Below are 15,944 nucleotides of genomic sequence, written 5' to 3' on the forward strand. Positions count from 1 at the left end.
GTGCCAAAAGTGTGCTGAGAACACGACATTTCGGGCATTAAGCCTCACCATGTATAACGCATTGCTGATGGCTTTCAGGTAACGACCGAGAACAGTGGCATTTGCGTTGACTTGTCAGTGGTAAAAGACAAGCAACACTGCTTGCAATAATTGCAGAAATCAATGTGGGAAGTACGACGAACGTATCCTTTAGGACAGTGTTGCGAAATGTGGCGTTAATGGGCTATGACAGCAGACAACCGACGCGAGTGCCTTTTCTGACAGCACGACATCGCCTGCAGTGCTTCTACCGGGCTCGAGACCATATCGGTTGGGCCCTAGGCGAGTCAAAAACCTTGGCCTGGTCAGATGAATCCTGATTTCAGTTGGTTAGAGCTAATGGTAGGGTTCGAGTGTGACACAGACCCCACGAAGCCATGGTCCCAAGTTGTCAACAAAGCACTATGCAGGCTGGTTCAAATGGTTCAGATGGCTCTGAGCACTATGGGACTTAACTTTTGAGGTCATCAGTCCCCTAGAACTTATAACTACTTAAACCTAACCTAAGGACATCACACACATCCATGCCCGAGGCAGGATTCGAACCTGCGACCGTAGCGGTCGCGCGGTTCCAGACCGTAGCGCCTAGAACCGCTCGGCCACTCCGACCGGTTGTAGGCTGGTGATGGCCCCATAATGGTGTGGGTTGTGTTTACGTGGAATGGACGGGTCCTCCAGTAAAAATGAACAGATCATTGCCAGCGAGAGTAACTCCGAAAGTATGACAGGAATGGAAAAGTTTGTGGGAGAAAGGTTGCATGCGACAGCGGGGGCCATAATACGACGTTGGTTTTTTGGTGCTAAATGCGGTCGTTTCAGAGATATGAAGGTCAATTTTTTTTATAATAGGATGCTATAGTTTGGTGCTTATTTTCTGATCTATCGAACCGAATCCAATGATGTGTAACGATAAGGGTTTTGAAGGTGAACAAGGTCACAAAGGTGGCATGAACGTCCATTTACAGAAGGTGTTAGAAGTGATGACCATTGGTATCAGTGGGTTGTTGCTATCATCTTGTCATGGATTGAGTGGTATTCCTCATCACATCGGCACTTATCGAAGCACATGCTCTGGCAATTCTATCTCGCATATCTTCAATCCCCACAAGAAAAAATTCAGAGGCGTCAAATCTGGCGAGCGAGCCGGCCACGACACATGTCCTTCGCGTCCAAACCAACGATTTGGGAATTGTCTCTGCAACTCATTTCTAGCCATCAGCGAAAAATGTGCCGGACATCCATCGTATTGATACTACATTCTGTTCCTTATTCCCAAAGGTATTTCTTCCAATAAGAGACCTAATGTTTCTTGCAGGAGTGTGGTGTACTTCCTACCATTAAGATTTCCTTCGATGAAATAGGGGCCTATAATTCTGTCCTCCAGAATACCACACCATACACTCACCGGCCACGGTTTTTGGTGTGCAACTTGCCGTTGCCGACATGGATTTTCAGTTGTCCAATAATTCATGTTATGCAAATTAACTTTTCCATGGTTGGTTAATGAAGCCTCGTCAGTAAATAAAATCAAATTAATAAAGGTGTCATCCCTCTGAATCTGAAGTTGAGCAAGTCAGCAGAATTCAATGCGATGCTTACAATCCGTAACGGTTAATTCTTGGTGGAGACTGATATTGTAAGGATGAAATTTATGGCGATGCAGAACACGAACAATACTACTCAGGCTCATGCCAGATACCCTTGCGATTTGACACTAACTAACACAAGGATCTCGAACCAGTGGCAAGAGTAAAAATTTCCGTTTCCTCGTTAGTAAGTTTCCGTTGCCGGATATCTTTACGATTCGTTAAAGATCCAGTTGTTTCCAATTTATCATACACATATTTAAATGTACGACTTGTAGGTTGAGTACGCTGAGGATACCTTTCAGCGTATAAGTCTCTAGCTCTCACTAAATTTCGTTGGCATTCTCCGTAAATGAGAAGCATATCGACTTGTTCTTCGAAGGAATACATCATTCACATTCGCTTGATTCGACGACACTAGCCTTACCGTTCCTATTAGTGCTGTACTGCGACACCGTGGAATGGTGTTTACATGTCAATGGTGTGAGATGGATACGCCGTATTCGGAGAATATTTACTATTTGAATGATATACGAAAGAGAATTGTCAGAGCATGTACTTCGATAAGTGCTGAAGTGATAAGGAATACCACTCAGTCCATAAAACGAATATTGCAGCACTGCATTGACACCAATGGTCATCACTTCGAACACCTTCTGTAAACGGACGTTCATGCCACCTTTTTGAACTTCGTTGACCTTCAAAGACCTTACTGTTACACATCACTGGATTCGTCTCGGTAGCAGCTATCAGAAAATAAGTACCAAACTACAGCATCCACTTTAAAAAGACAAAGTTGACCTTCATATCTCTGACGCGACCCCACCCAACAACAAAAAACCGACGTCATATTATGAACCCCGTTATCCCATGCAGCGTTTGTCTCACAAACTTTTCAGGTGCAATCATACTTTCGGAGTTATCCTAGGTGGCAATAGTTAGTGACTCACATTGTATAACTAGCGTGAAGGCATCAGATGTTGAGTAACCACTTTCAAGGACACGACTATGCCCCCTACTCGGGTGAGGCAGCGTTACCAGCAGATGACGGAGTTTGAAGGAGCCTTACTGTGGGTCTCCATTTGGAGGGCAGATCGAATCGTGCAGCATTTAGTTTTGTGGGGAGTTTGGTTGTGCCAGTGGCCTGACGTGTGACTCTATGAGAACGTGAGGGCAGAGATACTCATCGTCAATGTCCCAGTCGATTATGTCTGACTGCCTCGAGGGAGGATGGCTGTATAATGTACCAAGGACGTCGTAGCCCTTTAAACTCAGCGTCTGTCATCAAAGAGCAAGAAATGGGCTCCTGCAACATTATGTGTCATCCCTCGCGCTTGGTGAGAGACTAGCAGCAACAGGACTAGAGAATTACAGTCCCATGCGAATGCTGGTGTTAACACCGCAACACAAACTATCGCATTTGGAGTGGTGCCGTGACTGAGAACCATGGAATGCTGATGAATGGCACCGCATTGTGTTCAGCGATAAATCACGGTTCTGTGTTAATCCGAATACTATCGTCGCCAAGCATGGAGGCTATATGGGGAGATATTAGATTCTTCCCATGTTCTGGAGAGGCTTATCCGTGTTACTCCTGGCGTTGTGTTATGGGGAGGGAGCGGTCGGGTGTGACTTCACGTCATGGCTGATAGTGATTTAGGGAAAACTGAGAGCACAACTGTACTTCACGTGCATCTTGCGTCGCAATGTGCTACGTCTCATGCGACAGTATCATGGTGCCAAAAGGTCTATGGTCATCGACAAATGGCACGTGTCTCTAGAAGCCGTGTGCGTGATGTTGAGGTACTCCCGTGTCTTACAAGGTCCGCAGCTCGGTCCTCATTAGAACATGTGTGGGACGAGCTCACACGTCGACTCTAACCCAGTGCCAGTATCTAGGATATCAAAAACCAATTAAAGCAGTTGGGGCTGTCATCCTCAAGAGAGCATACAATGGTTTCACAACACCCTTCCTAACCTAATCAGTGCACTCATCCAGGCCAGAGGGACGCAACGTCACACTGATAAATGGTTTCATAATGCCGAGTGTTTCGTAAATTTGACTCGATATTGTAATCACCGGAATAACATCACATACTCTCTAAAGCAATGAAGATTTATATCCCTTCCTCCTCCCCTTCCAGGTACTTCACTCTCTTTTATTACTATTGTATTATTAATTACAATCCGCACTGCGCTAGTGAGAGATACAATTATGGATCAGTTGGTCTTCTGTGTATTGTAAGAAGAAAGGAAGAAACGAAAGAAAAAAAAGGATGAAGAGAGGTACTACGTAGAATAGTGTAATACGTCCCGTCAATGACATTCAGCCATAACCTTCCTTCCTCCTATCTTTCCTTTCACACAATGAAACAGTTACCTAGAACCCGTCTCACATTGAGTGAGATTCGCCGTAAGTTTTCAGGTTGACGTGCTTGATTGTTGTCTAGTAGTAAGCTGCGACGGCCAGCTCGTATGGCAAAGGAGACTCATTATGTAAGGCCTAATGAAAATAGTTTGGCTGTAAAATGTCCGCTTCAATTACTGTTGTTTGCCGGCCGCGGTGGTCTAGCGGCTCTAGGCGCTCAGTCCGGAGCCGCACGACTGCTACGGTCGCAGGTTCGAATCCTGCCTCGGGCATGGATGTGTGTGATGTCCTTAGGTTAGTTAGGTTTAAGTAGTTCTAAGTTCTAGGGGACTGATGACCATAGATGTTATGTCCTATAGTGCTCAGAGCCATTTGAACCATTTTTTGAATTACTGTTGTTTGTTAGAACTGGGAGGTTTCTCAAAATGTAAAGACTCTCCCCTATATGTATCATTTAAAACAACAATGCTTTTTTTTCCACTGTGGAGATACCTATGGCAACTAAGACGCACTTTGAGGTTATTTCCTAGATGAGTGCCTCCCTAGCGTGGATGCACTTGTGATGAGGCCGCGCCTTCCAGACGTAGACAGTAGTACTGACTGCCAGAACAGGTAGCATTCACAGAATCCCACAAGGCCAAAAACACCGGAGCTCTCACGCGAAAGTAGATGAAGCTCTCTGCAGGGAAGTAGTTTCATCGTCGATGGAAGCCCGCTTGGGAGCTGTTACGTGAACCAGCAAGCTAGTTTACAGCGAATCTTACACGGCGCAAAATGGATTTGTGTTTCCCTGTGATGCACTGTAATCACAAACGCTCAAGAATCTCGTAACTGACAGCAGCCAATCGATAATTCAGCGGTACCCTTTCGAGGCAGCAAAGATGTTCAGAGTACAGTGCTTTAAAGGCGAGATGGAAGGTAGGTCATTGAACGCCACTAGCCATTGTACGGGAAACGCGGTCTATCTTTGAAATCCGTCGGAAGGAAATATATGTGTGTATAAAGGTGTTTGATCCAAATTCTGTTTCTGTAACTCTGTTGAATAATGATGTCTCTTGTACCGCCCTCTGAAAAGGTAAAGGTATTGTAATGGAAATACGGAATAGCGACTTGTAACGCACATGCGTACATGGTGTGAGCTCGCGGAAAAAAAAAAACATCTTTTACTCTCGTCTCAAAGTGTCTATGCCTCTCATACAAACACTGGTCCAGTGCTGCTGAGATTAACGATATTAACTGAAGTATGGAATACATGTCACATAGCCTAACAGATCAGGGCAGCAGGATGCCAAAGAAATGTAACAGTTGGTATTAAATCATATGTGACATTTCCAAAACTGTACGCTCTCCCAGACAATAACCACAAATGTATAATATGCCTTAAATGAAAATCAGATTGTTTTATTTAATTTTTCAGTCTCGGCTCACAAAAACTATACCATAACCGGTTTCGACTTCTTAATGAGATACCATCAGACGCTCTATGGACAGTGTTGTCAGTGAGAAGTGGTTAATCCGAATTTTCTGATAAAGCGTTTTGTTCATAGAGTCAACACTAATTCCTGTATTTACCCTTACTAACTGTTTAAAAAGTATGATTTTCGTGAGAAATACGGAGGCATACTCGTAAACAGGTAATGACAGCAATTGTGAGTGCTGAGAGTAAAATATAGAAAAGGAAAGAAGTTTTCTAAGCATTTTCCTAAGTGAAATTGCTGCCTTGTGCTTTATTTCATTCTGTGCTATGTGATACCTTCTGCGTACACTGTTCCATGGTAGACTCTCACTCATTGTTAATTATGATAACATTCCCTTCAACTCCATTTATACTTTAAAAATTATACAGACGGCTGATTTCGAATCTAACACATTTATTTATAATGTACTTCGATTGATTAAATTGAGACCCCCACTCCTGCAAATCCAGATACACATGGAGATGCATTTAAATCCTATTTCCTTCTCTAGTTGAAAAACTATATCAAGGTACATTAACTGACATACTCATGTGTTACCTATTAGTTATGCTTAGCGGAAGTAAGAATTGTGTGTTATGTGATTTACAATTCGAGGACTGGTTTGAAGCTGTTCTCCACACTAATCTACCCTGTGTAAGCCTCTAAGCCTCTTCATCTCTGTGTAACTACTCCATCCTACACCCATTTGGACGTTCTTAGGGTATTGAAGCCGTTGGTTCCAGCAGTTTGATCCCCCCCCCCCTCCCCCTCCGCTCTAAGCGCACACACACTTCTTACCAGTATTAAACTGACGAGTCCCAAAAATATAAAATATATTAATTTAATATTTGGCTGGGAGTTCCTTCCAGGGAGTTCGCGGAGATCGCGCGCCTGGTGCAGGTCTTTATTTGTCACCATTTCGAAGACTTTCACGTCGATGATGATGAAATGATGGTCAGGACAACTCGCACACCCTATCCTGAGCGGAGAAGGTCCTCGACCCGGCCGGTAATGGAACTTGTGCCCACGTGATCCAGTCAGCAACGTTAACCGAAAGATCATGAACTGGTGATTCCTTGATGTCTTAGGATATGTCTTATCAACCGAGTCCTCCTTTTGATCAAGTTGTGCCATGAATGGTTTTCTCCCCAGTTCGATCCGGGACCACCTTATCAGTCACCCAGTCACTTGTCTATTCTTTAGCGATCTTACGTGGCACAATATTTCAAAAACATCTATTATTTCCTAGTCTAAACTATTTGTCATACATGTACACTTTCACAGAACGCCACAATCTGGACAGATGCCCTCAGGAACACTTTTATTTCTAATGCCAGTCTGCATTTCATAAGCTGTCTGATTCGGCCATCGTGTCATTTTAATGCCCAAATTGCAAAAGACATCTGCTGCTTTTAGTGTCTCATTTCCTAACATAACTCCTTTAGCTTCACCAGATTTATTTCGACTACTCGTCATTACCACAGTTAATTTCTTTGACGTTCATTTTTTACACTCAAAATTCCGTTGAACTGCTCCTCAAAGTCATTTGCCAACTCTGACAGTTTACAATGTCGTCGGCAAACGTCGAAGTTTTGATTTCTTCGCCCTGAACTTTGCTTCATAGCTTGCTCATTGGTCAGGTTGGATAACATTGGGGATAATATAAACCCTGCCTCTATTCCTTCTCAAGCACTACCTCCCTTTCACGTCTTTTGAGCACTGTTATTTCGATACATGTTGTAGATAACACTTCACTCCCTTTATTTCCTCCCTGCTAGATGCAGAATTTCGAATATTCCAGTCAACATTATCAAAAAATTTTCTAAATTTTCGAATATTGATATGTATACCATTGTAAATGACGAAAGCGTTCCCTATTTAGGTAGCGCTACGCCGTAATTGGTATATGTTTTGGAAAAATCAGATACACTAGGTGGCTCTCTGCAGGTACCTGTCGGCCACGCTGCCGGGCGCGATGTGCGTTACGAGGTAGCGCGGCGTTGCCGACGGAGGCTCGATCAGCTGTCGCAGCGAGATGCCAAGCTCCGCGGCGCGGCCGGGCGCCGTCTCGCGCAGCAGCCGCACCAGTCGGAAACGCCGCCGGCTCGCCGCCTGCTGCTGCGCCTGCAGCTGCAGCTGCTGCTGCACCTGCTGCTGGGATTGCCTCCGCGGCGACGGACAGCGCGTCGGGTCCTCCTGAAGCAGGCAACCCAACCGTCACCAATGTACGGCAAATAGTCTACACAGTAGGCGGTGGCAGGTACATTACAGCAGGCGTCTCCGCGAAGCCAGTTCACTTCTGTGAACTTCTGATGGCTGACGAGAGTTAGACTTGTTCCGTATGTCTTACTAGAATAACGCTGAATGGCAAAACTCGTCTCCAGACTGTAGGTGGCCCATTCATCAGTAGCGAAATAGTTTTTTTGTTTGTTGTTCTGCACAGTAACACCTTATAATGCTTAACAACATGGAATGTTTCTGCAGTGCTTACCTGCCGCTCTCTCAACCCCGAATCCATAATCTCTCTACTGTCCACTCATCTCTCGCTCTCTCATCCTGCATAAGATGTCTTAACACGTGTTGATGATCACTGTAACGTTAGTGGAATTGGCAGAACCAAGCAGGATATGTCTGAAATGAGCTATGTAGCGCATATTAGGTACAACGATTACTATTACAATGCTGTAAATCATTAACTCATCTCTGTCTTTGAAAAACTCTTCGACTTCCAATCAAAACTTACAAATTCCAAGGAAAGCAATCGAAGAGCCCTGAGATTTTTCCTGGGAAATCGCCTGGGGGAGCAATAAGAGAGTGATTTTATGTTAACATCCGAACTTATTTGCACATAAATTGCAGATCAACGATGTTACATAATACTTTCAGTTACAAATGCTGAATACAGATCCAAATGCAGAGTTGTCATTTAATGATGCCGCCACATTCTCCCCGCCTTGGTCTTCCTTTAGGGTATGAACATCTGGACGGGCATGGCAAGGAGTCTTCCACCGGCAGTGACAAGGATGGCTGTGCATGGGACTCCATCTCTGCCTTCTTCCGTAATGTGCTGTGGAAGAAGTACTTCTTGCGGAAGGACGACGCCCCCAACATGGATTTTCACCTATCTTGCATCCTCACTTGGCGGAAACTGTGCATGATCATGAGATACTCTTTCGTCCAGCGCTTCCAAAAATCTTCTGTTTGTGATGGCATCTGAATTCTCTCGTCAAGCCAGTTACGATTAGTTGCTCGGTCCCTGTCACCATTTCTTTACCAGTGGTTTTCTACCTGAGAGGCAGCGACGTGTAAAATTTTTTATGGCATTGCAGACATGTATATCCAGAAGGAGAAACCAAGGTCTGGCAGCGTGATTCTGAACCCAAGATGATGCAAACGGATCTTAGTATGTAGAATTAAAAGCCACATTAAATGGTAGTTTCTGTCCACGATAGAAGGCAACGGCCTTGCCGCATTGGTTACACCGGTTCCCGTGAGATCACCGAAGTTCAGCGCTGTCGGGCGTGGTCGACACTTGGATGGGTGACCATCCAGGCCGCCATGCGCTGTTGCCATTTTTCGGGGTGCACTCAGCCTCGTGATGCCAATTGAGGAGATACTCGACCGAATAGTAGCGGCTTCGGTCAAGAATACCATGTTACGACCGGGAGAGCGGTGCGCTGACCCCACGCCGCTCCTCTCCGCATCCTCCACCGATGATGACACGGCGGTCGGATGGTCCCGGTAGGCCACTCGTGGCCTGAGGACGGAGTGCTTTTTTTTCTGTCCACGATAAGAGGATGTCGTTCCTCGACGGTTCATTTGGCTTATAGCAGACGGGAACCTAGACGCAAAAGGTCCTCATCCACAAAAGGACTCGGGACTCTTTATTTTCGATCCATTAGTAAGTAGCGTGTGTTCCTTTGATTTCATGAAAGAAACATTATTCTTGCACATCTCTGACACGACATATCTTCCGCTGCAAATTCACTGTGCAAGATCGCCTTGTCATTTAGTTTCCTTTCATGAATGATTAACAGTGGATTAACAAAATATGTATTTCAGTATTTCTAAAGAAAGAAACCACCTATGGTTTGAGTAATAAAAGAACAGTCTAGAAAGAAACAATACTTAAGAATAGTAAATGGCAGATTAAAACGATATTACGAATTAAATAATAATTTTATGATACTGATGTAAATAAAGGATGGACGGAATAAAGACAAAGAACATGGAAGAAATTTAAATATGCCGCAATGAATAAAGAAATGGAACTGAAGGTTGTATGTGACTCTCGTCAATTAATACAGGACAAATAAAACAATAATAATTGTCAAAATAAAGAAGTAACAACACTGCACGAAGAGACGCACCTGGAAGGTGTCCCTGGCTTCCGCTGCCTCTTCGTCGTCTGCAACGGCAGCGGTAGCAGTAGTGGCGGTGGTGGTGGGAGATTTTGTGCCCTGCAGCTGCGACGTAAGGAACTGCTGGCGGCGGGCGTCAGTCTGGCCGCGAGGGGGCGGCGTGGGAGGCGTGTGGGGGCGTGGGGGCAGCGCCGGAGGCGTCGAACTGCGGGGCGTCACTGGCGGTGGAGGGGACGGTTGCAGAGTCCGCGAGTAGCTCAGCGGCGTGGGCGACGGCGAAGGTGAAGGCGCGAGTGGCAGTGGGTGGACCTACGCAAACAGTAAGGGCCAGGGGCTGCACTGACAACAATGGCCAGGGCTGTGCTAGTAGCGCAGGTCTAAGGGCGCACTAACAGTAAAGTCCACGTGATACACAAACAGGAAAGGTCGATGTTTACACAAATAGTAAAAGTCAGAGATACACTGAGATCTAAGGTATACACTAACAGGACGGGCCACCGGCTGTACTAAAAAAGAGAAATCTTTCAGTTGCATATTTTGCTGACGTGGAACCAGCAACTCTATCAAATTTCTTAAAGCGTTTGCTAAAGATCCTGTCAACAGTTGCAGTTTTTGGGTTCGGCAACTAGTTTCAAACGTTACAGGTTCATTTTCAGACCTCGCCCTCTGAGGCTGCTCTGACATTGCCTGACCTTATTAATAAATATCTTACCAAAAGGTACGTGTGGTTCGTGACATTTATTCTGCAGACATTTATAAAACATGTGTGGCCAATTATTATTAAGACCAAGTGCTGTCAGTGCAGCATCAGTAGGCCATGCTTGACAATGAGACTGTAAGATTTGAAACTAGTTGCCTAATATAAGTACCACAACTGTTGACAGAATCGTCAACAAACGCTTAACGGTAGTGGCTACTGACTACATTAACAAAAAAAATCAGGGCTTTTTTCCGACATTGTCAACGGGTGGAGTTATGATTTAAAACGTATGTGGATAAAAAAAACTACGTCAATATCGTATATTTCATTTACTTAGTACCGGATTCAGCTCATTACCGAGGCTTCTTCAGATCTCTCTAAAATGTGGTTCAGTGTGTGATACTCATTACACATCGTCATATTTTTTAGAGCTAAGTCGACCTAGTTAAATAACAAACCCTACTGTTTGTTATGTAAATTGACAACGTTAATCACTAATCAAATGTTGTTACAGTGCTCACATGTGTGGCAAAATGGGCACTGTAACAACATTTGATTTGTGATTAACATTGTCAGTTCACATAAACCACTAAGCTAATCATTAGGTACTGCGACTTCGTGTGAAGGTTACTGGGGCACGAGACTTACGGGTGATGGAATGGGCGTCGGCGTATGGTGGTGCTGGTGGTGTCCACCGGAGGGCGGCTGTGGGGGCGGCGGTGGCGGCCGGTGGATGCTCGGGCCGGGGGCAGGCGCGGCTTCTAGCAGCGGGCTGAGCTGCTGCTGCTGGTGGTAGTAGCGCTGCGGCGGCGGTGGCGGAGGCGGAAGCGGGGGCGGCGGTGGGGGCGGCGGTGTGGTGGGCGGCGGAGTGGAGCCTCTCCTCGGCGGCGGTGGAGGCGGAGACTGTTGCACCAGTCTCCGAACGACGAAGGCGGGGGCAGCCGCGGGGGCGGACGCCTTGCGCAGCGTTGGCGGCGTCCCTTCCGGCGTGGGCGCTGCCGGCCTGCAGTGAAATGAGTGGGTTAGGTCACGTTGTGTGTCGCTCAGCCACACTTTGTGAGTCCAGATCTTTGGAATCCACCCGGTAACTGTACCAACGGACATCGCGCCGCAGTTTACTGACTCAAGATGGGAAGGGTGGACAAGATCACTATCGTATCAGAGGACTAAAGAAGAGACAAGCGGACAGATAGCTGGCAACGGGAATGGAATAGCTGTTATAAGGGGAGGAGAGTCTATACCTTGCTCCACAACATCAGGGAACGGATAGGAACGAGATATGCAAAGTTTGATCAAAAAGTACCGGGATTTGTTTTAATTTCGCGGGCTTTATACATCCGGTTTTAAAAGCTTTTTTATCTTGTTGGTACACATGTTATTGTTTTTCCTGTCCAGTTGGAATACCTACATCATTTAAAGATAAAATTCATCAAATGAGTGCTAATTGACACACAAATATTTGTCTTTTGTACGAAAAAAAGCACTTCTTATTTTTATCTACTTATCACACATTAAGAAATTAGTTTTCGTTTCAAATATAAATTTTAAATTATCGACCTCGTATAAGAGATTGTCAATAAACATTATTTAAATTTTAAAAAATTTGAATTGAATTTTTTTCATCTGCATTTGCAGAAGAAAAAAATTTAATTCAAATTTTTATCCTTCACGGAAATGCTCGTTGTTTGTTTAAAAATGTGCATCAGCCAGCAATAGATCCTGGTTGACCCCCACTTGGCACGTGAAAATTCTGCCATAGACTCACACATTAGATCGAAAGAATCGTTGTTGGTTTAGTGTATTAATTATGCTAGTTAAACTTCAAAATAGAGAATTTTTGAGAGCTGTACTGAACTGCTTTGTGGAGTTGATGTTTGAGTTCTTAATTGCACGTACCATAAAAATAAAAAAAAAAAAAAAAATACCAAAATCGGAGTGTCATACACTAAAGTGTCAGAAGTCGTGGTATAACAATATGCACATAAATGTGTGTGAGTTCTTATGGGACCAAACTGCAGAGGTCATCGGTCCCTAGACTTACACACTACTTAAACTAACCTACAATGAGAACAACACACACACCCAAGCCCGAGGGAGGACTCGAACCTCCGGCGGGAGAGGCCGCGCAGTGAGTGACTTGGCGCCTCTAACCGCGCGGCCACTCCGCGCGGCCGATATGCACATATACAGATGGCAGTAGTATCGCGTACACAAGGTATAAAAGGGCAGTGCTTTGGCGTAGCTGTTATTTGTATTCAGGTGATTCATGTGGAGAGTTTTCCAACGTGATTATGACCGCACGACGGGTATTAACAGACTTTGAACGCGGAATGGTGATTGCAGCTAGACGTATGGGACACTCCATTTCGGAAATTGTTAGGCGATTCAATATTCCAATATCCACAGTGTCAAGAGTGTGCCGAGAATACCAAATTTCAGGCATTACCTCTCACGACGGGCAACGTTTGGCCGACGGCCTGCATTTCACTATCGAGAGCAGCGTAGAGTTGTCAGTGCTAACAGACAATCAGCACTGCGTGAAATGACCGCAGAACGTATCCGTGAAGACATTGCGGCGAAATTTGGCGTTAATGGTCTATGGCAGCAGACGACCGACGAGAGTGCCTTTGGTAACAGCAAGAAATCGACTGCAGCGCCTCTCCTGGGCTCTTAACCGTATCGGTTGGTTCCTAGACGACTGGGAAACTGTGTACTGCTCAGATGAGACCCGATTTCATTTGGTAAGAGCAGATGCTAGGGTTGGAGTGTGTGACAGCCATGGACCCAAGTTGTCAATAAGACACTGTGCAAGCGGGTGGTGGCTCCATAATTGTATGGGCTGTGTTTATATGGGAAGAATTTTTTATGTTTGGCTTCTTGGAGACCAGTTGGATCCATTCATGAACTTCAAGTTTACAAACAGCGATGGAATTTTTATGGATGGCAATGCGCCTTGTCACGGGCCACAACTGTTCGCCATGGGTTTGAAGAATATTCTGGACTGTTTGAGCGAATGATTTGGCCAGCCAGATCGCCCGGCAAGAACCCTATCGAACATTTATGGGACGTAATCGAGAGGTCAGGTCGTGCACAAAATCCTGCACCGGCAGCACCTTCACAATTATGGATGGCTATAGAGGCAAGCATGGCTCAGTATTTCTGCAGGCGACTTCCAGCGACTTGTTGCGTCTATGCCGCACGAGTCTCTGCACTACGCCAGGCAAAAGCAGGGCCGACACGTGATTAGGATGTATCCCACGACTTTTGTCACCTCAATGTAACTTCTAAATTATCGAGTACTTGTAAAAAGTTACTAATAAAGATTATTTAAATAAAATACATTGCAAATATTTTGTTTTCATCTTCATGTGTCTTTACCCTTCACGAAAATACTCGTTGAACGTGCACCTTTGTTAAAAAATTTGCGTCGGCCAGCAATCGAATTTGGCACATGAACGTTCTACCACAGTTCACACCTCCCATCGAAAGAATATTCCTTGGTTTAGGGTACTAATTACACCCGGTAAACTTCAAAGTCGATTTTCTCTAGAATTTTTTAGAGGTGCATTGAACTGTTTTGCGGGGCTGATATTTGAGTTCTGAGCTTCACATAAAATAAAAATTAAAAAAAAAATGAAATGCAAAAATCGACTTGCCGTATGGTCTTGTTGTAAGGCACCATGTAGACTGTTTTATTTGTAAGTACCGGGTGATCAAAAAGTCAGTACAAATTTGAAAACAGAATAAATCATGGAATAATGTAGATAGAGAGGTACTAATTGACACACTTGCTTGAAATGGCATGGGGTTTTATTAGAACCAAACAAATACAAACGTTAAAAAAATGTCCTACAGATGGTTGCGATACATCTGATCAGAATAGCAATAATTAGCATAACAAAGTAAGACAAACAAAGATGATGTTCTTTACAGGAAATGCTCAATATGTCCACCATCATTCCTCAACAATAGCTGTAGTCGAGGAATAATGTTGTGAACAGCACTGTAAAGCATGTCCTGAGTTATGGTGAAGCACTGGCGTCGGATCTTGTCTTTCAGCATCCCTAGATATGTCGGTCGATCACGATACACTTGCTACTTCAGGTAACCCTAAAGCCAATAATCGCACGGACTGAGGTCTGGGGACCTGGGAGGCCAAGCATGACGAAAGTGGCGGCTCAGCACACGATCATCACCAAACGACGCGTGAAGGAGATCTTTCACGCGTCTGGCAATATGGGGTGGTTCTAATAAAACCCCATGTGATTACAATCATGTGTGTTAATTTTTATCTCTCTATCTACGTTATTTCGTGGTTTATTAAGTTTTCATATTTATACTGACTTTTTGATCACCCGGTACCTCTAGTTATTTATCCAGGTACCAAGCATAAGTGGTGACATTACGTAACGACGGTGTTCTCCTGCTTTCTTTTTTTCTTTTTTGTCTATCCTTCTGACTGATGGTCTGCGGGACTTCAGTCGTTCACACACGTAATAAAATGAAACACCTACAGCCGCCATTTTGATGTTATTTTATTATATTGCAACCAGTTCCGGTGACTTAAGTACACCCACCATCTGCGGGCCTTAACTGATGCTGACGGGGTGAACGCCACTCGTATGCACGATCCCCTCAGTGGCCAACATCTATGAAGTGGCTTCCGCAGAGTACTGTAAAAGCGATGGCGTGTCTTTTTGAGTCACTATAACTGACTGCAGTATAATAAAGTAACATCAAAACGACCGCTGGAATCGTTTCATTTTATTGTGTACATATTCTTCTTTTTCTGACCTAGTGTACTCTGCGAGGAATGGGCGTACGCCTACCTGCTGGCGGAGGGCAGTAGGAGGCTGGCCGAAGACGACCTGGCCCAGCGTCCGCGCCGCGGCCAGGCCGTGCGCGTCTCCTCACCGGGAGCGCCGGGGGCGTGGATGGGGGCGTGGGCGGCGGAGCGCGCGGGCACCGGCGGGGGCGGTGGGGGCGGCGTGGAGCCCAGGGCGCCCACGCCGCCGCCGTAGGGGTCCGCCTCGTGCAGGCTGCCCGAGTCGGAGCTCTCGGTGGCGCCGCCGCCGCGGCCCGCGCCGTCGCTGTCGTAGCCCGACTCGTTGGAGCTGACGCCGCCGCCGCCCACGCAGCTTCCCGGCAGCAGCAGCGTCGTCTTCTCCCCGCTGCGAACAACCGCCACTTGCCGTGAATGTGGCCACGACTGTGTAGACAGTTACATACTGCTCAAAATTACTTTAGGATAGACGGCTACGATGGAAGTTGGAGGGGAAGCTAGATTGGAAAGCTACCGCAGGCTGCCAAAGACTACCGTAAGTTAGCGTAGACTACAGTGGCTTTCATCTACATCTACATGATTACTCTGCAATTCACATTTAAGTGCTTGGCAGAGGGTTCATCGAACCACAGTCATACTATCTCCCTACC

The 15,944-nt window shown here is 45.5% G+C and overlaps 1 protein-coding gene across 1 annotated transcript in view; it reads right to left on the reverse strand.

The window, feature by feature from the left end:
* LOC126484950 (uncharacterized protein KIAA1522-like) overlaps positions 1-15,944 on the reverse strand; it is a 488,837-nt gene that overhangs the window by 122,258 nt on the left and 350,635 nt on the right. Inside the window, exons 6-9 of the mRNA XM_050108551.1 lie at positions 15,341-15,550; positions 11,160-11,514; positions 9,821-10,120; positions 7,402-7,646 (exon numbers count right to left, since the gene is read on the reverse strand). Of these exons, the coding sequence (XP_049964508.1) occupies positions 7,402-7,646; positions 9,821-10,120; positions 11,160-11,514; positions 15,341-15,550 (1,110 nt within the window). The remainder of the gene's footprint in view (positions 1-7,401; positions 7,647-9,820; positions 10,121-11,159; positions 11,515-15,340; positions 15,551-15,944) is intronic.

The sequence above is a fragment of the Schistocerca serialis genome, chromosome 6 (assembly GCF_023864345.2).
Source record: "Schistocerca serialis cubense isolate TAMUIC-IGC-003099 chromosome 6, iqSchSeri2.2, whole genome shotgun sequence".
Classification (NCBI taxonomy): Eukaryota; Metazoa; Arthropoda; class Insecta; order Orthoptera; family Acrididae; genus Schistocerca; species Schistocerca serialis.